At 45.1% G+C, this 23275-nt stretch overlaps 1 protein-coding gene across 6 annotated transcripts in view; it reads left to right on the top strand.

The window, feature by feature from the left end:
* Window positions 1-23275, top strand: part of Mgat4a (alpha-1,3-mannosyl-glycoprotein 4-beta-N-acetylglucosaminyltransferase A) — a 99593-nt gene that overhangs the window by 9484 nt on the left and 66834 nt on the right. The window contains exon 1 of one of the 6 annotated variants that reach the window (XM_029478373.1): window positions 13864-13940. The exons of the other annotated variants lie outside the window; for them this stretch is intronic. Within the exon in view, the coding sequence (XP_029334233.1) occupies window positions 13898-13940 (43 nt within the window). The 5' untranslated portion in view covers window positions 13864-13897. Of the gene's footprint in view, window positions 1-13863; window positions 13941-23275 lie in introns of those variants that run through there. 6 annotated transcript variants of the gene reach the window in all.

Below are 23275 nucleotides of genomic sequence, written 5' to 3'. Positions count from 1 at the left end.
CACATGGGTGCTGGGACTGTGAGCTTCTCCCCACATGGGTGCTAGGACTGTGAGCTTCTCCCTCACATGGGTGCTGGGACTGTGAGCTTCTCAGAAGTGCTGTCCCGCTCTAATGCTTGTGACTACTGAGCTGGCCCTCTCCACCTTATTTTTAGAGTCCCACCTTATTTTTAGAGTCCGTGCCCTTCACTGAGCCTGGAGCTCACTGTTTTGGCTTGTCTGGCTGTCCCAGGGTCCACCTATCTGTCCCCCTCCAATGCTGGGGTTATGGACACCATTGCAATGCCTGGTTTTTATGTAGGTGCAGGGGATCCAGACTCCGGTCCTCCAGCTTACAGAGCAAGCTCTTTACCCACCAAGCCATCTCTTCAGCCACTAATGATGTCTTTGTACAAATGTAACAAATTTGTATTCATCCTTTGATGGATGTTTGGGTTGTCTGTACCTTTCTGCTGTTAGTGATAATGAACATGAACTTGTCTTAGGTTTTTTTTTTTTTTTTTAGGGATCTGTTGAAAAGCGGAATTGCTAGGTTCTATGGTAACTCCACTTAGTCATTTGAGGAACATCAGACTGTCAAAGTGGGTGAACCGTGATACGTTGTACTTCATTAATTTATTTTTATCTGGGTGTGTCTGGAGCTATGGTCTTTCTCTTTACCCAGTCTGATGACCACCTTTAAATTGTTTTGTGGGTGCATTTGTATCTAATGGTTTTTTTTTTTTTGATGCAGTTAGATTCATTGTATTTCTTTTTGTTTTCCATCTTTCATGTCCTTTCCCTCCTCATTTCTTTCATTAATCAAGTTCTAGTGTAGCAATTAAAATTATGATTTTTTCACTGTTTCCAGTGTGTGTGTGTGTGTGTGTGTGTGTATTAGTGTATCCAAACTCAACTTTAGACTTTATTATCTTAATTTTAATCCATTACTAAGTTACTGGTTGGCTGATAAGATTGGTCAGGGGGTAAAGGCTTTGCCACATAAGCCTGGTGTCTAGAATCCAATCCATGGAACCCAAGTTAAGGCCTATGTAGAGCCCCAGCTCTGCCAAGTTGGTCTCTGACCTCCACACATGTGCTCGTCTGATATCATAAACTTATATGCACACACTTAACATTGAATAAGAAATACCAATCCATGATATCTCTGTTTACTTTTACCCTTTCTGCCTGGTATTATTGTTACATATATTTACATCTATTAATGTTGCAAACCCAACAATGCACTGTAATTATGATCTCACATCTGCCTTTATGTATTGTTGCAATTATGTTGTTACCATCTGTCTTTCCTTCCTTGGCCTGCGGAAGTTTGATCACCATTTACCACCCCCCACCCTGTGCTGTTACTGGCAGTTATTCATGCATTTCCCAACATTACAGACCCAACAATACATTATGCCTGTTATTTTATATTCTTAAGTTAAAATTGGTTAATAAAAAGAAGAAAAAGCAGATGCATTTATCATTGTTATAGTTGCATAATTACTAACGCTCTTTGTGGGTTGTTTGGATTTTTTTTTGGGGTTTTTTTTTTTTTTTTTTTTTTGTCAGACTGGAGGATGCCCTTTCTGATTTCCTGTTAGGTGGGTCAGCTAGTAATGGATTCTGCTTTTGTTTATTCTAGACAATTTTATTTGACTTTTCATTTTTAAACAAGATTTTTTAAAATATGTGTGTGTGTGTGTGTGTGTGTGGGTAGGTACTTGTCCTCAAGTGTGGGTGCCCACAGAGGCTAGAAGAGAGAGAGCATCAGATCCCTTGGAACCAGAATGACAAGTAGTTTTGAGCAGCCTGACTGGTGCTGGGAAGTGAACTCAAGACCTTTAAAAGAGCAGTATACACACTTTAATTCTTTATTTTATGTGTGTGAGTGTTTGCTTGAATTTATGTATGTGCACCGTGTGCATGCCTCGTGCCTGAGGCCAGGGGAGAGCACCAAGGCCCCTGAGATTGAGTTGTAGACAGCTGTGAGCTGCTATATGGTTGCTGGGATCCAAATGCAGGTCCTTAGCAAGAGCGCAAATGCTCTTCACCACGGAGCTGTCTGTCTCTCCAGCCCGAGACTTCATTTGGAAAGGCGTTTTTCCTGGACTGGGGAGTCTTGGTTGGCAGTGTTTTTGTTGTGGTTTTGAATGCCTCCTGACGAACGTACGTACATACGTACGTACGTGTGTGTGTGTGTGTGTGTGTGTGTGTGTGTGTGTAATCCCTGCTGAGGCAGCTGGCTATTGATCTGTTTGGATGCCCTCATACATGCTGATCTCTTTCTCTCTCTCTCTCTCTCTTTCTCTCTCTCTCTCTCTCCCTCTCTCTCTCTCTCTCTCTCTCTCTCTCTCTCTCTCTCGGCTCTCTAGATGATTGTCTGATAAACTTTCTATCATTTTCAATTGGAGTTTGCGTTACACACACACACCCCTTTTTTTTCTTTTTTGAGCTCTCTGGATACATAGACTGTTTTTAAAATACATATAGTAAGTATTCAGCTTTGATTTGTTTGAGTAGTTTTCTTCCTTTTTGTTTTCTCTTCCTCCTCTTGTTCCCATTACACGCACGCACCACAGCATGACATTTGGGGTCCCCTTTTCTGAGGCATTGTTGTTCAGCGTATGTCACCTCTGTTGATCTTGCTTAAGTTTGCTAATTCTTTATTCTGTTCATGTCTGCTGTTGTATTGGGCGTCTGTATAGGAACTGTATATGCAGTGAATGTACATATATGTACATACCCAAAACTCTCTAGTGATTTTTCCCCCCTTATTTTACATATGAGATGTGCTAGCTTTCTGTGACTGTCTGAGAAAGTGAGCTGGTGGTTTCAGAGGTCTGGGTTCAGGGTCCTTTTGTCCTGTTGCCTTTGGGCCTGTGGTGGTGGAGCTATATGTCAATCAAGGTGGCGAATGTAAGGTGGACGTGGCCTGGTCACCTCATCACAGGCAGGAAGCAAAGACAGGAACTTGGTGTTGCGCGCCCATAGTCCCAGCCGTAGAGAGGCTGAAACAGGAGCTACCCTGGAGTGCAAGGCCAGACTGGACTGCATAGCAAGAATCTCAAAAATAAAAGCAAGCAAACAAACCCCCAAATTCCCCCCTCTACACAAAGAGACAAGGGCTGGGGTCCTGGGTCTGACTTTGAGCTTCCTTTTTTTAGCCTCTACCTCCAAAAGAGCCCACCAGTAGTGCCACAGTCTGGTTCTACTGGGAAGACCTTTTAGGGGCTTTTAGGATCCAAAGTGAAGCCTAGGGAGATTGATTATAAGAATCAGCTCCTGGGATTATCGTGAACAGGAAGTCCCAGGAGACCCCTGCAAGACAGTGCATCAGGCAACTGGTGGTATTAGTTTAGTCAAAGCCCAAATACCCAAGAGTAAGGTGAGCTGTCCAGGCTGGGAGGGCCAAGAACCAGGGAGTCCAAAGGTAGAATGTTCTTGCTTAGAACTCTTTCTTCTGTGTCCCCCGACCCCCTTCACTTCTCCAGGCAAAAGAGTCAGTATATAGGACAGTTGGTGTTGTGTTTTATTAAAAGATAAGAAAAGCCAGGATATGTTTGGTGGAGGTGCCGTAAGGTGTGGGGGAAGGGGATTCCTCTGAGGGCACATGCTGAGGCATCCCTTCCCCCTCCCCCCAGTTACCAGCTACATGGTATAGTATAGAATAGGTTTTTTTCAGGACATGGGGAGAGGAGTTGAGAGAAAGGTGGAGAGAGGGAGAGGGAGAGGGGGAGGGAGAGGGAGAGGAAGAGAGGAGAGACTGGCCGTGAACACATGGAGGGGGGGGATGGGGAGATCGAGGGAGCAGGAGCAAGAGGAGAGGGCAAGAGCAAGAGAATGAGGAGAGGGCAAGCAGCCTCTTTTATAGTAAGTCAGGCACACCTGGTTGTTGCCAGGTAACTGTGGGGTGGAGCCTAGACTAAATGCCAACAGTTGGTTCTATATATGAAGGACTTTCTTTGGTCAGGGTGCTCCCCTCTCCTCAGTCTATCAGTGCACATGCTAATCTCTCCCAGAAACAGGTGGACACTCCTCAAGTAATGTTTTCTCAGCTCTCTGGGCATCCCTTAACCCAGCAAAGGTGACACATAAAAGGTCCATTGGGAGGCTCGCTAGTGAGTGTATTCTTTTACTTGTCTTGTTCTTTTAGCTCCTTTTGTTTTGTCCTTAAAATTCTCTCCTACTATTGGGATTTGATACTAACTACAATGTTGCCAAATTTTTTTGTTTTTGTTAATGTAATTCTGAGGTAAGTTCTTACTATGTATCTCGGACTGGCTGACCAGGAGCTCACTGTATAGTCCATACTAACCTTGACCTCAAAATCTGGCTGCCTCCGCCTCCTGAGTGTTGGGATTAAAGGTGTGCATAGTGTCATCACACTGTGCCTTTCCTTCCTGCCTATTCATTCTGTAGCGTGTCTGGGGTTTGGGCGGCAGGGATAGTCTGTGTGGAATGGACATCTGGAGTCCTGCAGGCCGGAAGAAGGCGTCAGATTTTTTTGGAGCTGCGGTTACAGATAGTTGTGAGTCACCGTGTGGGTGCTGGGAAGCAAACCTAGGTCCTCTGGAAGAGCAGTCCGTGCCTCTAACTGCTGAGCTAGCTGTCTCTCCAGCCCCCTTTCTTTCTTTTAAGTTGGAGCAAACCCTGCAGACCATCATCTGGCTCCACTCAAAGGCAGTCTCTGTTTCTTGCCTTATTCAGACGCATGAGCTGTTTCTTTGCACACCTCCATGTTTTTCTTTTTCTTTATATTTTGAAGACTGCTAGACATTTTAGATGGACGGATATTAGCAGTTCTGGGTGCTGGGTCTCCCACCTTCCAGGAGCTGCTGACCTGGTTGGCTGGGCTCTTGTTGTTAAGGTCTTGCTGACTTATCCAGGAGGCTCCTCTCCCTGGTTATATAGTTGCTCCAGGACACTCTTCCATTCTTCTGGCTGATTGCTTTATTGGTTGTTTTTTGCTTTATTGCTCCGGTATTGCTATCAGCTGGAGAATACAACCAGCCTTCGACTACAGCTTTTCAAATGTGGTTCCTTAGGAGGTCAGTGTTGGCTATTTGACTTTGGGAGAGCTGCTATCTGCCTGCTGCTTCTGCAAGTCGCAGGTCTTGGCTGTGTCGTCACCAGGCCCAGGAGACAACATGCAACCTTGTATTCAGGATATTAGGGGACACTCTGTGAACATCAGAGCATTTTATTGAAAGCTGTCTCTTCTATTTGCAGACAAAAACAGTTAGGTTTTTTTGTTTGTTTGTTTGTTTAAGATTTAATTTATGTATATGTTCGCATGTATTTGTGTATACATATGCCATGAGAGAACTCTGTCTGTGGAGGCCAGAAGAGAATGTCAGATCCTCTGGAGCTGGAGTTACAGGTGTGTGTGTGTGTGTGTGTGTGTGTGTGACTTGCTCAGTATTGATGCTGGGAACCAAACTTACTGCTGCTGCTTCTGCTTCTTCTTTCTTCTTCCTTCTTTTCTTTCTTTTCTTTTTCTTCTTTCTTCTTCTTCTTCTTCTTTTTCTTCTTTTGGTTTTTCGAGACAGGATTTCTCTGTATAGCCCTGGCCATCCTGGAGCTCACTCTGTAGACCAGGCTGGCCTTGAACTCAGAAATCCACTTGCCTCTGCCTCCCGAGTGCTGGGGTTAAAGGTTAAAGGCATGTGCCACCACTGCCTGGCTCAAACTTGCATCTTCTTAAAACATGGCAAATGTTTTTTAACATTAGCCATTTATTTCTCCAGCCCCTTAATTAAAGTTTTTTTTTCTTTAGTGTGTCTGCCTATATGTGTATATTTACATATGTACTGGTGTGTGTGTGTGTGTGTGTGTGTGTGTGTGTGTGTGAGAGAGAGAGAGAGAGAGAGAGAGAGAGAGAGTGAGTGTGTGTATGAGTTCAGGCCAGTGGACCATGTCAGGTTTTGTTCCTTGGAAACTCAAGTCCTTTACAGGAGTGCCTGCTGAAGGCATCAAAAGCTGTATTCATTTGTGAACTGGTCGAGTTTGTTAACACAACTACGTTTCACAATTTTTTTTTAATATTTTTTAGGTTTTTGAGTCATTTTTTTTTTTTTAATAAAAAGACAGTCTCTTACTAGCCTGCAGCTTGCCTAATAGGCTAGAGACCTGGGGATTCTCCTGCCTTTGCCTCCCCAGTGTGGTTTCTGAGGATTCAGCTCTGGTCCTTGTGTTCCCAAGACTAGTACTTTACTGACTGAGCTATCTCCTCTACCCTAGGTTTTTCTTACAGAGCACAGAAAGCTGAGCAGAGTAGGAGAGACTAAAGGTGAGCCCGAGGTTTGTAGTACCCCATCGTTGCGAGTCCATTTAGGTCCGTTGCACAGCTTTTGAGTGCTGGGCATTGTCAGGCTCAGTCTGGGACTAATGGTTCAGCCGGTCACACAAAAATCCCACTCTGCTGTACAGGAGGAGGGGGAGGGGAGGGGGTGCAAATGCAGTATAGAGATAAACAGTAAGCAACTGCTGCTTGCTTGAAACATTTCTAGTGCAAAATGATTTTATATATGCAATCAATTTATAAAACCTAGTCTACAGAGTTCCTTCATACTTCCCCAGAGCGTTACCAACCATTGTAACAACTTACAGGGCACCTTTTTAACATTTTCTGTATTAGTGTGTGTGTACTCGTGCACAGATGGAGGTCAGAGACAACTTGCTGGAGTTGGCTCTCCTTCCAGCACGTGGGTTGTGGGAACTGAACTCAGGACAATAGGCTAGGCGGCAGAGGACTTTACCCATTAAGCGATCAAGTTGGCCCCAGACTACAGTTTTCTAAACCAAAAAAAATTAGCCTCACTACTGGATACTTCAGCATAGACTTGCCAGTTATTTTAAAGGCTTGCTTTGCCCTTGTCTGAGCACTTTTCCTGGTTAGGCAGAGGAAACAGGTTTTGGTCAGACTCCCATAGGAACAGCTAGGTATGTTGTACTAGCACAAGGCAAATGTCGTGACTTTCCTTGCCTTAGGTGACAAGACTTTGGGCATTCTACCTGGAAATTTCTGGAGCTTTCTCGTGGCCCTTCTCAGCAGGAACCAGGTCTTATGTTTTATTTCTCTCTCTCTCTTTTTCTTTAAAAGATTTACTTATTTATTATATGTAAGTACATGGTAGCTGTCTTCAGACACTCCAGAAGAAGGCATCAGATTTTGTTTCAGATGGTTGTGAGCCACCTTGTGGTTGCTGGGATTTGAACTCAGGATCTTTGGAAGAACAGTCGGCACTCTTAACCACTGAGCCATCTCGCCAGCCCCATGTTTCATTTCTTAATGTAGCTTGTATTTAGCTTCCTGCCTGCCGTCCATTCTCAAGTGTTCAGAATGCCGTCTGTCTGCTCTGACACTGAGTGATAAGAAGATGAACAGGAGCAAAGCACAGAACCTGACCCCTGAAGGAAAGCTGAGGTAGGAATGAAGGATGAGTCACAGGAGGCCACAGAAGGCTCACTTACCTATGCCTGGGGCCGTGGCTGGATGTCTGTGATAGGCTGTAGCAACAACTCCTTTCCGTGAGGCGTCTGCAAAGACTTCTTACTAGAGGTGGTGTCCAAGTTGTTCCTAATGGAGATAGAAATAAAAGGGGAAGGCTTCACTGCCACGTAGGTGTTGGATTGCACCTATGTGTGCCCTCTTGACAGAGGGCTAACTGGTAACCTGTGTGACCCAGCAGCAGAAAAAAGAGTAGATGAGAGCAGGAAGTGACCTGGGTAGACAGGAGGTCATAGGGGCTAGAAAGTTCTGTTAGCCCGGAGCAGGGTAATGTCGCAGGAGGTCTGGTGATCCTGGAGGAGTTTGTGACCACAAGTGTCATTATCTTACCTGGCCTACATTTACTTCCTGTAAAATGTATGTGTGCGTGTGCGTGTGTGTGTGTGTGTGTGTGTGTGTCTGTCTGTCTGTCTCTCACACACAGAGGGGACCGATTATAATGGGGCTCTTTCCTGTGAATATGCATGTATCGTTTTTTCCTTTATATGTAAAGATATGATTCAATTGTTTTAAACTTAAAGCAGTACAATCAGACAAAAGAGGCACAAATCCAGCAAACCGTATGTTTAAAATTATTCAAAGCTATCAGTGTGGCAGACTTCATTCTTTTCTAAAGCATGCTTATTTTTAAAAATAATTATTTATAATATAAATGAATGTATAATATATATTTATTTATGTGTGTGCTTGCGTCGGCATGTGCACATGAGTGTATGAGGCCAGGAGAGGGTGTGGCCCGAGATTTAAAGGTGTTGCAGGATATTTGATCACACTATGAACCCTGAGATTTTGTTTCTAAGTGTGGTGGGCTCAACCCTTAGCATACACCTTTATTCCCTGTGGCTGGAGTACAGACACACCCTTAGCACATACCTTTGTCTCAAAATGAAGTTAAAGAAGGATCCAGGTATGAAAGTGAGGTCTAGTTGAGTGCCAGACAAAAAGTAATGAGTCAGAGATAGATTTGAGAGGCTAGGATATGCTGAACTCTAAGGAGAAGAGAGAGCTAAGGAGAAGAGAGAGGGAAGGGAAGGTACCTGAGGGGGCAGTACACACAGACACACACACACTCAGACACACACACACAGACACAGACACATGCAGACATACACACACACACACACACACACACACACACACACACAGAGTGGGGGGTGGGGAGAGAGAGAGACAGACAGACAGACAGAGAGACAGAGACAGAAGCCAGATTAAATCAGTCAGCTTGGAGAAGAGTTTGAGCCAGAACAAGAGTCCAGAGTTTGACCAGAGTCCAGAAAGAACTAGAAAGTGTGAGCTTATTCAGCAGTAAGTCTCAGAGGCTGAAAGCTGAAAACATTCTAGGTCTAGATAGAATTGTACAGAGGCTAGAAGCTTCCAGGACTGGGCCTAGGTTAGCAGACGGAGGCAGTAAGCCTCAGAGACAATTATTTCTAGGAGGAAAAAAAACAGTTGCTTTTTGTATAGGTGGTTGTGAGCTGCTGTTGGGACCTGGAAACCAACGTTGAGTCTGTTGCAAGTGGAATATATATGCTTTTAACTACTGGACCCTCTCTCAGGCCCTTCTCAGGCTGTTTGTTCTGGACCTACCCACTGTAAGCCCACACTGCCCTAGGGTTTGTGTTGATTCTCCTGTCATAGCGTCCTGGGTTCTGGAGTTACAGGTTCAAGCTACCACACACAGCTCTTTTCTTTTATTTTTTAACTTCCCTAAGGTTTGAGTGTGATTATTATTTTTTATATCTTTTGGGGGCTAATAGGCAGGAAACAAAGAGTGAATGTCTCTGAGACAGACCACCATGCCCAGCAGAATTGGGGGTCACTAAGGGGCATGTTTTGGAGGCAGAGACCTATTTACTAACCCCTCTCAAGTTAAGTCTCGTCTGAGCTATCTATAGGGTTGGGTCATACTATAGTTTGGCTCTTGAGTGTCCCTAAAGACCCAAGTGTTAGAGGCTTGACAACATGGAGGGGTAGTGGACACTTTAAGTGGTGGTGTCTAGTGAGAGGTAACTCATTCAGGGCAGAAGGGGACTGTAAGACCCTGGCCTGTTTCCTTTTCTCATCCTTGGGTGAGTGAGATGTTTCCCTAACATGCTACTTTGTGTGCCCCAGGCCAAAGCAACATGCCAAGCAGTCATGGACTGAAACCTTGGAAACTGGGCCAAAGCAAGCTTTTCCTCTTTATACAGTAATTATCTCAGGTACTTAGTAACATAAAGCTGATGCTAGGGTTTGGGTTTTTTTGTTCGTTTGTTTGTTTGTTTGTTTCCCCTCTCTTCTCTGAGTTAAACTTATTAGGTGCCCTCTGGATCCCACTGGGCAGAGAAGTTTCTGGCCTGTCCATGTTTTTTGTTTTTGTTTTGTTTTGTTGTTGTTTTGGTTACTTTAAAAAAAATTTTTTTTTTAAATGAATGAGGCGTTTTTCCCCCTGTTGTTTTTATCCCCATTGGAAACCGACTTCTCTGGCTCCTGCCTTGTCCTAATAGATGCTGCAGACACAGTGCTCCTTTTTGGGACCTTTCTTGTTAGAAAGCTGCCTAGAATTTTCTTGGGATGAGAGGATGTTGTTTATCATTGTGGGTTAGATATTGGTTGCTTTTCTTTTTCTTCTTTAAGACAGGGTCTTCCTGTAGTCTAGGCTGGTCCTCGAGACTTGTTGTGAAACTAAGACATGACCTTTGAATGTATGATCTGTCTGCTTTCCAGGCTGGAGGCTAGGATCACAGGTGTGTAGCACCACACCTGATTTATGTGGTGTTGGGAATCAAGCCAGGGCCTCTGGGTAAGCACTCTACCGACTGAGCCATAGCCACAGCCCCCAAGGCCATATATTTATATTTTAGTTTGTTGTGTGACCTCTGCACCAACCATCTTTGTTTCTTGTTTTCCTACTTCATTCCTGTGGCTTACTTCAGACCTTACACAAAATTTCCTGTTCCCTCCCACTTTGGATATCCACAAATAGATGCAGCTATACATCTACATCTACAAGCTTATTTTTTTTATATGCTCATTAGAGGAAAGAAGAACCCAAATATATCAATAAACCCTTTATTCAAATTAACAAAGCAGTTTGGCCACTGAGGGTCCTCTTGAGCTGTTCTCTGTGTCAATATCTTCCCAGGTGACCCTGAAAGTATCCCAGCCTACTCAACCTGTTTCCAAGCTTCCAGGCTCGTCTACAGCTATTTTCCTACCGGAAGGTGTGGACTCAGGTATACTTGAAGAGCTCTTCTGTAGGAACTTTCTGACAGGTCAGAATCTGGGACTTAGCAATGGCAGGCTTCAGTTCAGCCAGCCATGTTCTGCTATGCTCTCCCTACCCTTCAGATGAGTTACCCACCCCAAAGCTTTGCATCAGGGAGTCCCAGGTCCATGAAGAAAGAGCTATTAGGTCTATTGAGGGTTCATGGAATGTGAAGAGCCAAGTGGAAATACCTTGTTTCTTCACATGTAGCAAGCTGCAGGTGGACCTGAACTCACTTTGTAATGGCAGGCTTTGGCACAGAGAAGTCTCTCTTCCCTCCTTGGTTATCATTTCAAAGTAACACTCTCCCACCCTCAAGAAACTTTGTGTATACAAAGAGTTGAGTGTTTCAGGACTTGTCCCAGTCCTCAGCTAGATGTCTAGGCTTCCCTTACCCTACCTGACTTCTTTCAGCTGAAGGAAGGATAAGCCGGAGAACTTGACCTTCAGATTTATGGTATAAGAGCTCGTATTTATTTGTTCACTCATCATCATCTGAATTTTATCTCAGCATTTCCTCCCTTTCATCCAATAGCTAGATCTCATACCCTGTTTTTTCCTTCTCTTTCTCTGTGTGTGTGTGTGTCTGTCTGTCTGTCTGTGTGTTTGTCTGTGTGTGCATGTGTCTGTGTGTGTATGTTTGTCTGTGTCTGTCCGTGTCTGTATGTGTGTATGTATGTGTGTATGTATATGTCTGTATCTGTGTGTGTGTCTGTGTATCTGTGTCTGTGTGTATATATGTGTGTGTGTGTCTATGTATGGGTGTCTGTATCTGTCTGCGTATGTGTGTCTATGTGTCTGTGTCTGTATGCGTGTGTGTGTGTGTGTGTTCCTGTGAGTAGATGCACACACATATGTGTATCCTTGTCAAGGTCACTGTCAGCTCTCTTCCTCATTTGCTCTTCACTTTATTTCGTATTTATTTTTAATCATATGTGTCCATATATGCCTCTGTGTGACAATGTACACATGAGTGCAGTGCCCACAGAGGCTGGAGGAGGGCATTGGGTTCCCTAGAGGTGGAATTGCAGGCAGTTGTAAGCCACCTGACTTGGTTCCAGGATCTGAACTGGGGTCCTCTGATAGCTTTTGGGTCCTCTGTGTGCTTCTAGTTGCTGAGCTGTCTCTCTATCCTTCCTTCCATCTCATTATTTGAGATAGATCTCTCTTGAAACCTCCAGCAACACTTGGGCTAGCCTGTCAAATTTAGAAAAACCTCACTAATCTTGTAAGTTTCCTCTTATCACAAGCTGGATAAGGAGCCTGTTGTCAGCGGTGCCTTTGGTATTTAATTCCCAGGGGAGATGGCATGAGCTTGGCTGGTCTGTTGCAGAGTTGCTAAGGTAAACCTAGGCAGTGCAGCGCATTCTTAGGCTGGTGGGGAATATGGCTGTGTGGTGGGAACTTGTAACTTTGACCCATTTGTCAGAGAGGCTCATGCTGAGTTTCCCAATGTCATGAAATGTGTGGTATCTTGAGCCTCTAGCTCACTTTTCATACTAAGTCATAGGGAAGGTCAGAGAACAGACCTGGGTTTTCTGTCTGTATATGGTAGTAACACTTAAGACACAATGTTAGACCCACTATTATATACTATATACTACTATATACTGTACACATATAGTATACAGTATGTAGTATAGTATACAGTATATAGTAGTATTAGTATATGATAGTGTATGGAACATAGAAGTATATTGGGTATAGTAGTATAAGCTAGTATATAGTATATAGTAGTATATAACATATAGCATATAGTATACTATAGTATATAGTATTTGTTAGTGGTTATTAGTTTAGTGGTTTTAGTTACACTGGTTATTAGTGTGTATTAGCATATATAGTACACTATAGTATATAGTATTGTTTGTTGGTGGGTTTTCATTAAGTTCATGCCACTCACATAATGATCTGACTATAGGTAACTTTAAGTAGTTATTATTTCCTTAACCGTGAGTCATTATAGATAACTTTTAGTGGCTGTTATTTCTTCTACAATGAGTCATCGTATATAACTTATTATCCAGGGTACTTGAGAGCAAAGAGACTGTTATTAGCCACTGCCCTGGGGTGTCAGTTAAGTTGGAGCTATTCTATGATGGTTAGTGTTGTTAGTTTGACAGACACCAGAACCCCCAGGAGATAGGCCTCTAGGTATTCCTGTGTGGGATTATTTTGATGGTGTCAACTGCTGTAGGCAGCATTGTCCACTGTGGGCGGCACCATTCCTTGGCTGGATGCTGGATGGAGTATGTAAGTGGAGAAAGAGAGCTGAGCTGCAGCTTGCATGCATCGTTCTTTGCTTCCTCATTGTGGATGTGATGATCTGCTCCAAGCTCCTGCTGCTTGGGCTTCCCCTTGAGCTGTGAGCCAGAATAAACTCTCCCTCAAGCTGCTTTTGTTAGAATGCTTTGCTTTTCTGGATATCATAGCAACAGGAAAAGAGTTAAAACTCAGACTAAAAATTGGTCCGAGACACGGAGGAGCCAGCCGTTGCTGCGGTAAATCGTTGCTGTGATTCTCAGGCCTTTGGAAATGGTTTGAGGAAATAATGTTGGAAGAATTTAAAACTTGGGGCAAAAAAAGCCTGTGAGTGCTGTTAGCAGAATTTATGGTGGAATTATGGGTCCATTATTGTGGGATCTTGGAAGACAAGAGTTCTGGGAGAAGTGAAGTCAGCTGGGGTGTGGTTCATGAGGTTTCAGAGGGGAACAAGGACTCTTATCAGGAAGTGGGATGGGCCTGCTCGTGTGTTATTTTGGCTCTAGAATTTTGGCTACATTCACACATGTTCCTTGTGGTTGAGTGTGAAGATAGTGAATTAATTTGTTTAGACAAGGAAGTGCCAAGACAAGCTAGTATCCAGGCTGGTTCCGAGAAAGATCAGAGATCAGCATCACTGAAGAGAAACCTCAACTGCACTGGGTCAGAAGGTTCAAAAGTCCTGCCAAAGCTGGGTCCAGCTTGTGAAAACACAAATTTGTTTGAACAGAAACATCTTAACTGAGCGTGTGGCCAGGGCTGGGGAGGGCTTCCTGGCTCCCTGAAAGTACATCCCTGGGAGAGTCATTCCTTTGGTCAGTGCATGGAAGCTCATGGAAGCTGGTATGGCTGTGTTCAGCGAGGGCAGACATCATACAGTCTTCTCAAGGGAAATGACCTTTGCTCCTTTTTCCCTGATGGGACCCTGGGGTCAAGGTAGCCTGGGTTTCCTTATCTGTATGTGGGATTAAGAGTCAAGTATCTGTGGGAATGCCAGAGACCTGCTTAAGGAGAGTGTCTTTTGATGTGAATTGTGCTGTTGATGCTGCAGTCTCCAGGGGTACTCTGCTAAACGAGTGCAGCAATTGAACAATGACTCTAATTGAGACTACCATGGTAAAGGCTCAGGTCTTGGGAGAAATTTACTTAGAGGACATTAGTGGTTTTATTGGCAGTGTTCTTGTTGACATTCCTTTTCTCTCTTCTGCTTGGTTAATTGCTCACTCATCTAGTGTTTATTCAGAACATGCTAGGTGCTGGGACGCTAGGTCCTGGTGTCGGTGTGCAAAGTGAGACAGGGGATATCCTCATTGCCATAGAGCCACTTTCGGAGATGGCGAGGGGCAGGTAACAGTGAAGCAGCTAAGACTGAGCTCTTCTATCAGATAGAAGTGGGCACTAAGAGTAAATGGAGCTGGTGTGGTGTGGTGGGGGCTGAGGCAGGAGAAAGGGATATTTGGCAGGGAGAGTCAGAAAACCCCTGAGAAGGCAGGGTGGTCTTGGAAGGCCGATAAAGCAGGGCAAGGAGGGGTGGCATTGGCAGAATGGCAGACAGGACTGAGCTCACTCTGCAGTGAGAGGGCATCAGCACCAAGGAAAGGCAGGAAACTGGATGCAGAGAAGGGGTGCTCAGAGGAAGGTGCTGTTGCAAGGGGTGCTGCTGATGGTGGCAGGTGACAGGTGAAGGCAGATGAGTTGTGCTCATAGTCCAGAGGCTCCCGATCTCAGCCCTCAGGGCCCAGCTCAGCTTCTAAGTTCTCGGGATCCAGGAATATCTAATATCACTGCATGCCGATGGCCACCTTCGCTCCTGCTGTAACCATGTCTACAGCATTCATCCCCTGGTCCTGTCCCCCCAGCTGGCATGTTGGGACCTCTCTGCTCTTTCTCCCTGTGCTCTCAGTGACCTGATGCTCATTACTTCCCTATTGTTTTCTTCTGGCACCGCTGGTAAGCGCAGTTCTAGACAGAAGATCAAGAGCTTCAGGGAAAGCTTACTGTTTGTTGAATGGTAACTCCCCCCTCCTGCCTTCTGTGTGTGTGTGTGTGCACACGCATGTGCACACATGTGCTCCTGTGTGCGTGTGGAGGTCAGCAGACAACCTTAAGGATTTGCCTTCAGACTCATTTCAGGCAGGATCTTTTTTTTTTGTTTGTTTACTGTTTGATAAGTCGGGCTAGCAAGCCTGTGAGCTTCTGGGGATTTGCCTGTTTCAATCTTACACTTCATCCCAGTGTGCTGCCTTTATTTTTGTATCTGAGCTCAGATCCTCATCCTTGTATGGCATGTGCTTTGTCCACTGAGCCATCTCCCTAGCCCCATGTTGTATGCTTTTTAAATTAAGCCCCCTGTGTGTGTATAATTGTAAACTGTGTGTAGTATGCACATAGGCAGGTAAGTTCATCCAGGTGCCAGCAGAAGCCAGAGGCCAGGGACCTCTGATCTTCTGGAGCTGAGGATGAGAATAGCTGTGAGCTGCCTGACCTGGGTGCTGTGGTGCATCCTCCGGAAGACTTGCTGTGAACTCAGGATCCTTGTGTATCAGTCTCCCGAGGGTACTGGGGATACAGGCATGCACACGCCCTAGCTTAGATGTCCTCTGACTACTCGGAAGACTGTGTGCACTGTCTTTTGGTGATTATTAAGGCGAGTCCTATATTCATTGTATATGACCCATCTGCCCTTAGCATCTTTTGTTCTTGTTGCGGCGAGGTTTGAACTCTGAACCTTGCACGTGCTGAACCGTTGTGCTCTGCCACCGATTCTCAGCTACATTGCTAGCTCTAGAAACTTCTAAAGCTTCTCCTTACTTATGTTCTTTCTTTTTTGTCTTTTCTGTACTAGCTAGAAACAGCATAATGGGTAGAAGTGACCAGGATAGACATACCTGCTTTGTTCCTAAGAGGTCCGGTGTGATTAATTTCAGTGCAGATCTTTTAAAAGTTATAGGCATTTTTTTTTTTAATCATTTGAGGAATCGCCTCTCATAGATGTAGGAAGTTCCTAGTTTATTGATATTGTATTAAAATAAAAAACAATGAATGCTGGGTTGTGTCATGTGGTTTAATTGACCTCTGACATCCAATCAACCATGTATTCATTGTTATCTCAGCCTAGATTTTATGTGTGTGATGATAACTATGAAACTCACTTTTGGTTTTACTGGTATTTCTGTATGGATTAAGTTGGGAAGAGCTAATACCCTGAAATATCTGAATATTTGTGTCTTTGTTTCAGAATAATCATGAAGTTTTTCCATATATACATTGTTCGGTTTGTATCTAGGGTGTGTGTGTGTACATGCACACGTGTGCGTGTGCTCTCTAAGATAATACCATTTTTTAAAAATTCTGGTTGTTCATTGCTGCAATACAGGAAACCAATTGCCCCAGCCATACTCCTCCCACACATGTCTGTATAGTTCATTTATATAGTTACCTCTACCCAGCAGCTTTGTTCAAATTATATTTTAGTCCCAGGAGATCTTGTGGCTGTTTCTTCCTTCGACATCTGTGTAGCCTTTCTTTGTCTTGTCTTGTTGCCCTAGTGAGGCTCCTAGTGTAGCATTAGGCCATTCCGATCTTAGTGTGAGTGTAGGCTCAACCGTAGGGCTTTTTTGTAGGTGTGTTTTTTGGTTTTTTTCTTTTTTTTTTTTTTTTTGGCTTTTTAGAGACAGGGTTTCTATGTGTAGCCCTGGCTGTCCTGGAACTCACTCTGTAGGCCAGGCTGATCTGGAACTCAGAAATCCATCTGCCTCTGCCTCCCAAGTACTGGGATTAAAGGTGTGTGCCACCACTACCTGGCTTTGTGTGTGTGTTTTCTTTTTCTTAAGTTAAGGAAATAGCCCTGTTTGCCAGCTTGTAGAACTCTATTGCTTTGTAGAAACGTATTCATGTATTTTTTCCCTCTGTCCCACTTTCCTTGCCCATCCCCCCCCCCCTTCTATCATTTCTCCTCCAGGCACAGTTGGTCCTAACTTATTAGGAAACTCTGTTCAGTTTCTTTGCTCTGTTTTTCCACTGGCTCCTCAGGTTGGATCGTCTATTCCCTGATCCGCATCCGTGGCTTTTCTGTCCATCTGTCTGAAGTCTGTGGTTGACCCTCTCTGGTGAGTTTCCACTTTAGGTACTGTGGCAACTCGGGTCTCCATTTTGTCCCACCTTTCTTTATTGTCCATCTCCTTTGAGTCCGCTTCGCCCACTGTTCCCATTCTTTACATGTAATTTTATTTAGGTTTTTTTTTTTTTTTTTTTTTTTTGTTTGTTTGTTTCCAAGATAGGGTTTCTCTGTGTCACCCTGGCTGTCCTGGAACTCACTCTGGAGACCAGGTTGGCCTCGACCTCAGAGATTCACCTGCCTCTGTGCTGGGATTAAAGGTATGCACCAGTACCACCTGGCATGGTTTTATTTTGTTTTAAAGCATATTGGCAGTAGATGTCTTAAAGACTGTCTGTTAAACTCAAAATCTTGTAGCTCCCCCAAGACCATTTTTATTGATTGCTTCTTATACCTCAACCAGCTTAGGTCACAATTAAATTATTTTTCATGTCTTCTTTTGGGGTGTGTGCATGTGCTGTGCTGTGCCTGTGGAAGTCAGAGAACACCTTTCTTTTCACTTTCCAGTCTCAGGAATCGAACTCAGATAGTCAGGCTTGGCTGCAAGTGCTTTACCAGCTGAGTTTTCCTGCGGGCCCAGGTCATACTATTTTTTTTCCTCTATTAGTCTAATGAATGTTGTATACATTGTATACAATGTATAGAGTACTCCATACATTGATGCAAACAAGAGTCTTACTTAATACCCCTGAAGGTGCTAGTGATCTTGTTAGCTCAGTTGTTTAGTACCTGGATTGGGACTGGACTAAATCTCAAAGTCTGTGTTGCTCGCTGTATCTGGGAGCCTTTGTAGTTGGGTTTTAGTTTTTGCCTTTCTTGTTAAGCTTATGCCGTCTTGGAGGGGTTATTGTTGGTATTCTGTCTAAACTCCACCCCCACACTTCCTGGCAGCAGCCAGGTATGCTCTGCCCCACAGTTACCTGGCAACAACCAGGTAGGCTTGGTTGGCCCTTCCTCTTTCTCTTACTCTCTTATCTCTCTTACCCTTGCCTCCCCTTTCCCCATGCCCCCCCCCCAATGTGGTCATGCCCAGCCTCTACTTCTCTACTCTCTCCCTCTCTCTGCCTTTCTCTGCCTCTACTACACTCTTAATTCCCTTCCCTATGCCCTAAATAAACTCTATTCTATACTATACCATCGTGTGGCTGGTCTCTCAGGGGGAGGGGATGCCTTAGCATGGGCCCGCCTAGGCACCTCCTCCCCACACTCCCTGCCAGAACATATTCTTATAGCTCTTTCTCTTTTTATGATCACACCAGTTATACTCACACTGGTGTCCACACAGTGTGGGGTTCAGTACTCAATCCAATACTGTAAGACTTCTCAGTTGTGGGGCCAAGTGGACAGCTGCCTTCTGGGCTGCACACACACACGCACACATGCACCCTGCTCCCGTCTGTCCCAGCATGGATTCCCTCTGGCTGTTGCGCTCACTCTTCTCTGTGTGTGTGCAGGTTTTATTGGCCAGGTGTGTGTGTGCATAGCTTAGACTGGCTCCGGTTGCTGCTGTGCATGCTCATAGCCTCTGGTAAACTTGGCATTTGTAAAGAGCATTTGAAACCTTACAGAGCTGTCTTCTGGGAACTCCTGTTGAGTGTCTGGCTGGTCTGCCAGCCCATTGCCCACTCCAAATGCAGCAAGAGCCTGGGGCTAGTCTTTGTTCTGCCTGTCAATTGCTAAGTGCACTGGCAACACTGGGCATCAGATGAACCCTTTGGGGGATCAGGGAAGTTAGTTTCCAAGGCCTGCCTCCCCACCCCTTGCTGACCTTCTGACATGGCAGAACTGGGGAGGGATGAGGGTGGCTTCAGGAAGAAAGTGCGGGAGGCTTTGTGCTGTTCTTTAGAACCCAAATCCAGGCTTTTTTTTTTTTTTTTTTTTTTAATGAGTGAACACTTGCCAGTCTGTGAACTGGCTCTGGTTTACTTCCAGAGTAACTGAAATGGCTGTTTTTGACTCTTAACCAGCCTTGTAGTTGCTTTCATGGGGAGAGGATTTGTGAGTCTCCACTTGCCTTTTTGCCAGAAGCCAGGCACCCCTGTCTCATCAGGTGCTGTGTTTTGTAGGGGGCTCTGAAAACTCAGCCCATGAGATCACTGCTGTGGCCACACTGCCTGTGTATGTGAAAAGGGTAGTTAGGCATTATAAGTGAGAACCTGGTTTCAAAACAAGTCCTAAGAGGGGCCAGAGTGTGGACCTGGGCTCTGCCAAGTTGGCCAGCAGCCTGACTTGTTTATGTATTAACGTTGACAGTTGGACCCCTTGGCCTGGGAATGCTATTATTTTCCCTTCAGCTTAGCTGGCTGGCAGCCATTTCCTAAAACAGTCTCCTAATCGAATTTTTCCAGGTTGGAAAGCTGTTCAGGCATGTGCTGTGCCCCAGGTTGTCTGGAATCTATGCTGCATGTATTCTTAACTCTGAAAGGAAATTATTCATGGGTGACATATTAGCGGAGACTAAATTGAGAACATTGGGTTATTACAGAACATTAGCTAACTGGCTTTCTGGTGCTACTTCAGAAAGACTGCCAAGTAGATCTTGGAGATAGGAGCAGTTGTCCAGCTGTAGACCCACTGGACGGTGACTGTCTGGATAAAAGCATCTCATCTCCGACAGCACAGAGACAGGAGGAGGACTGGCTGCTTAGTGGGATGCAAATGCTTGGGGGTTTTAAAGGCCAGGGAGAGGAATCTGCGGCAGCGGCAGCATTTGCAACCTTCGGCTTTCATTTTTCTGTACTAGTGGCTCTCAAAATGTAATCTAGAAGGAACCAGGACCTCTAGCCTGTTCGGGAGGCTCACGAGTATGAGACGATTTCATAGTAGTAAGCGAGGGGCCTGCCCCAGTGTTGTAAAGGTGCAGGCATAGTTATGAGAGTCGGGTTGTTTTCTGCTAAGCCAGACATGCATGAGATTGGATAAAAGCATGTCATTCTTTTTATTGTTTGCTTTGTTCTGTGTTATTGAGAAAGGGCATCACTGCGTAGCTCAGACTACACTCAGACTCATAATCCTTCCGTGTTAGCCTTCCAGGTATGGGGCAGGCATCACCATGCCCAGCTTTGCTGGTGTTTTCAAAGTGTCCTCCTGACTTTTATAGCATGTATTTTTGATAGATCCTAACATTAATTGCTAATATGAATATTGGCATAATTCATATAAAAGCTCTTTAAGGCTCACTGATTATTTTGAGAACAAAAGTCTGAGCACTATAGGCTGCGGTGGTAGGGAGTAGCCTTAGCTACATAACCATGAGACCTCGGGTTCTGACCCCCACCCCAATACCTATGCAAAAAGCTGCCTTTTTCCTTTTGGTAATCCTGGTGGTGGTGGAGACAGGAGGCTCACGGGAAGGGGGGGGGGCGTGACCAGCTAGTCTAGTCACAATGCTGAGCTTTGCCTATAAAATGAAGAGCAATAGGAGAAGGCACCCAGCATTGATCTCCAGCCTCCACACAAACTTGCTTACCACACACAACAAAAACGTGTGAGAACTATCTACACAAAGACCCTTGTATTAATAATAATAATAATAATAATAAATGGTGTGTGTGTGTGTATGGAGGTCAGGACAACTTGGAGGAGTTGGTTCTTTCCTTCTATCAGTAGGTCTTAGGAATTGAACTCAGGTCCTCAGGCTTGGTAGCAAGCCACCTTGCCTGCCTTGTATCATCTTTAAAATGACCATCATACTAGGCACATAACTTACTTTTATTGTTTACTGTAGGATAATTGTCTCCTGTGTCATACGTTTACTTGGTATGCAGTATTCTATTAATACAATCATAATTAGTTTAGCTATGTAATATTTGATACATTCTCCATAAATTATTGATCAGTTTCTTTTGTTAGCACTGGGGATCGAACCTAGGGCCTCATGCATGCTAAGCTAGTACTGAATCCCTGAGCTATGTGTCTTGATCTTGACCACTTTCTCACAGTTTAAAAAGAATCTAAGAGAATCTAAGCTGATCTGCCTTTGTTGACATTTGGGGCTAAGTGGAGAGGTACTAGCAGGATTCCTAGTGTACAGAAAAGAGCTGGCATAGTTGACCCCTGGGACTTGTCATCAGAAAGGCCACCTGCATGGCTAGCCCTACGCTGGCATCTGCAAACTGGTGTGAAACTCTAAGAGACTGCTTGTACCTGAGTTAATTCTATGAGCTGTGTGGTTTAACTATTAGCCTCCCACCCCCAACAGCCTTGGGCATTAAATCTCTGATGGACTTGCAACCCTTTGTTTATGCTGTCGGACCTCCTGCTAGAGGGCCTAGGTGTGCCCTGTACAATTCTACTGCAGTTCAGTTCTTGCAGGCTGCACCTGTTTCCTCTAGCCTCTTTCAGGATTTGCGGAGACAACCCCCTGCTGCGTGGCTGTGAAGCTCTCCAGACCTTTGTTCTCTGTCTAGCTACTTTGTATCTAAGGCACTATAACATAATTAGACCTAGCTCTTTTCCCTACTTAACTGTGAGGTTTTGTCAGCAGGCATTCCAACCATCTTCCACTTAGGCTTCCAAGATCCACCAGGAGGCTCAGAGGTAGACCAAGTTTCAGGAAACGAAGGAAGAAGGATGGGGTTGGACAGCAGTTAGTTGGCTGAACTAAGGGTGCAAAGCTGCTGCCAAAGTTCCTTCCCTAAGGTCCTCCTTCTAAGGTACCGTTCTCAGAGGTCACCTAAGGGAAGAGTGAATGCATAGGCTTCCTTACAGAACAGTGGGTCAGGGGTTATGGACAGGAGTGGAAGTGGCATTCAAGCAGCCACATTGGAAAGCCTGCTTGTAGTGTAGTTATAACACACTCTCCTTATGCCGCCTTACTCTCCCAGACCCTGTGAAATTAGGGCAGAATTACGTACTACTGCAAGGGGTGACTGGATAGTCTCATGACCCGTCCTTCCTGTCCCCTCCATCATGAGGGATGGTCAACAGTCAACAGGCCCAGCTGGGATGATTTTGGTGGTGGTGGTGGTGGGGGATCAGCCCCAACAAAACTGAAGATGGAGACAGTTTGGCTGGGAGGATGGTCCTACATTGTCACTGTTGAGTGTGTTTGGAGAATTCTGAGTAGTTTGATCATGATGCAGCAAGGGATGGTCTCAGATGACACTAGAGGTCTTTCAGAGAGATCTGCAGGAGCCTTTTAAGGGTTTGTAGCTGCATCTTTGTAGAGGAGAAAGTTGGCAGGGCATCAAGGTCAGCCAGTGGATTCCAGAGTGCATGGGGACTGAAGGGTTGGAGTGAGGGAGGCAAATGGACGAGGGGTGCTAGGTGCATGGAAAAAAATAAAAATAAAAAGGAGAACGCGATTACTCCTGAGTATGGTGGAGGACAAAGCTCGTTGTATATACGAGGGAGAAGACAGCCAGAGGCATCTGGAAGAGTCCAGGGTGGACATGACCAGCAGACCGAGCTATGCCATGTGAAGGGGCGGGGAAGGGGAGGAAGAGGAGAAGACAAAGAGACCAAGAGACAGAAAGGGCCAGAGTAGCCCAAATGGCTAGATTATATAGGGAAGAGCCACTGGCGGAAGGGTAGTCCAGCGTTGTCCCTGGTGGCAGAAGATTAGAGAAGGGGATGGGGTGTGCCAGTCACAATACAAGGGTAGAGACTGTGAGGGATGCTGGGAGAAGCTGAGGCCAGAGTCTGCTCAGATATGGTAATAAGTACCTTAGCATTTGTCCTGGGTTTGAGACCTCCCACTAAGCACTGCTATACCACTGTAGTGCCAGCCGCGGATATACGAGACCCAAGGAGTTTCTGAGAGCCGTACCCAGGCTCCTTATTCCCAGGTAGGGATGGGTGGGTGGGAAGCTGGGAACTGACATGGCCTTTGATTCTCAGCAGGGAGACACTCCTGTGTAGGCAGGCAGGTAGGCACTACTCCAGATGGCCTCTGTGGACACTCCTGACCGGAAGAAGTTATCCTTCCACGTGGTCTCCGCTGACCCCCTCATTGGGGAGATCTACTGCTGGAGTAGGGTGAAAGCCTTCAACGCTGAGTTGCATGAAGTATATCCTGCATGTTCCTGTGACCAGGACCTTGTGTCACGGTGGGACTTTAGATTTGGCTGTAATTGATGGGATAGGAAGTATGGGATTGGGATTCTTCTTGAGGTGTGTGTGGCTAGAGTAGAATAGTTCTCATCTGAGCTTC

Source organism: Mus caroli, chromosome 1 (genome assembly GCF_900094665.2).
Source record: "Mus caroli chromosome 1, CAROLI_EIJ_v1.1, whole genome shotgun sequence".
NCBI classification, from domain to species: domain Eukaryota; kingdom Metazoa; phylum Chordata; class Mammalia; order Rodentia; family Muridae; genus Mus; species Mus caroli.
This window is presented reverse-complemented; position numbering and strand designations above follow the sequence as displayed.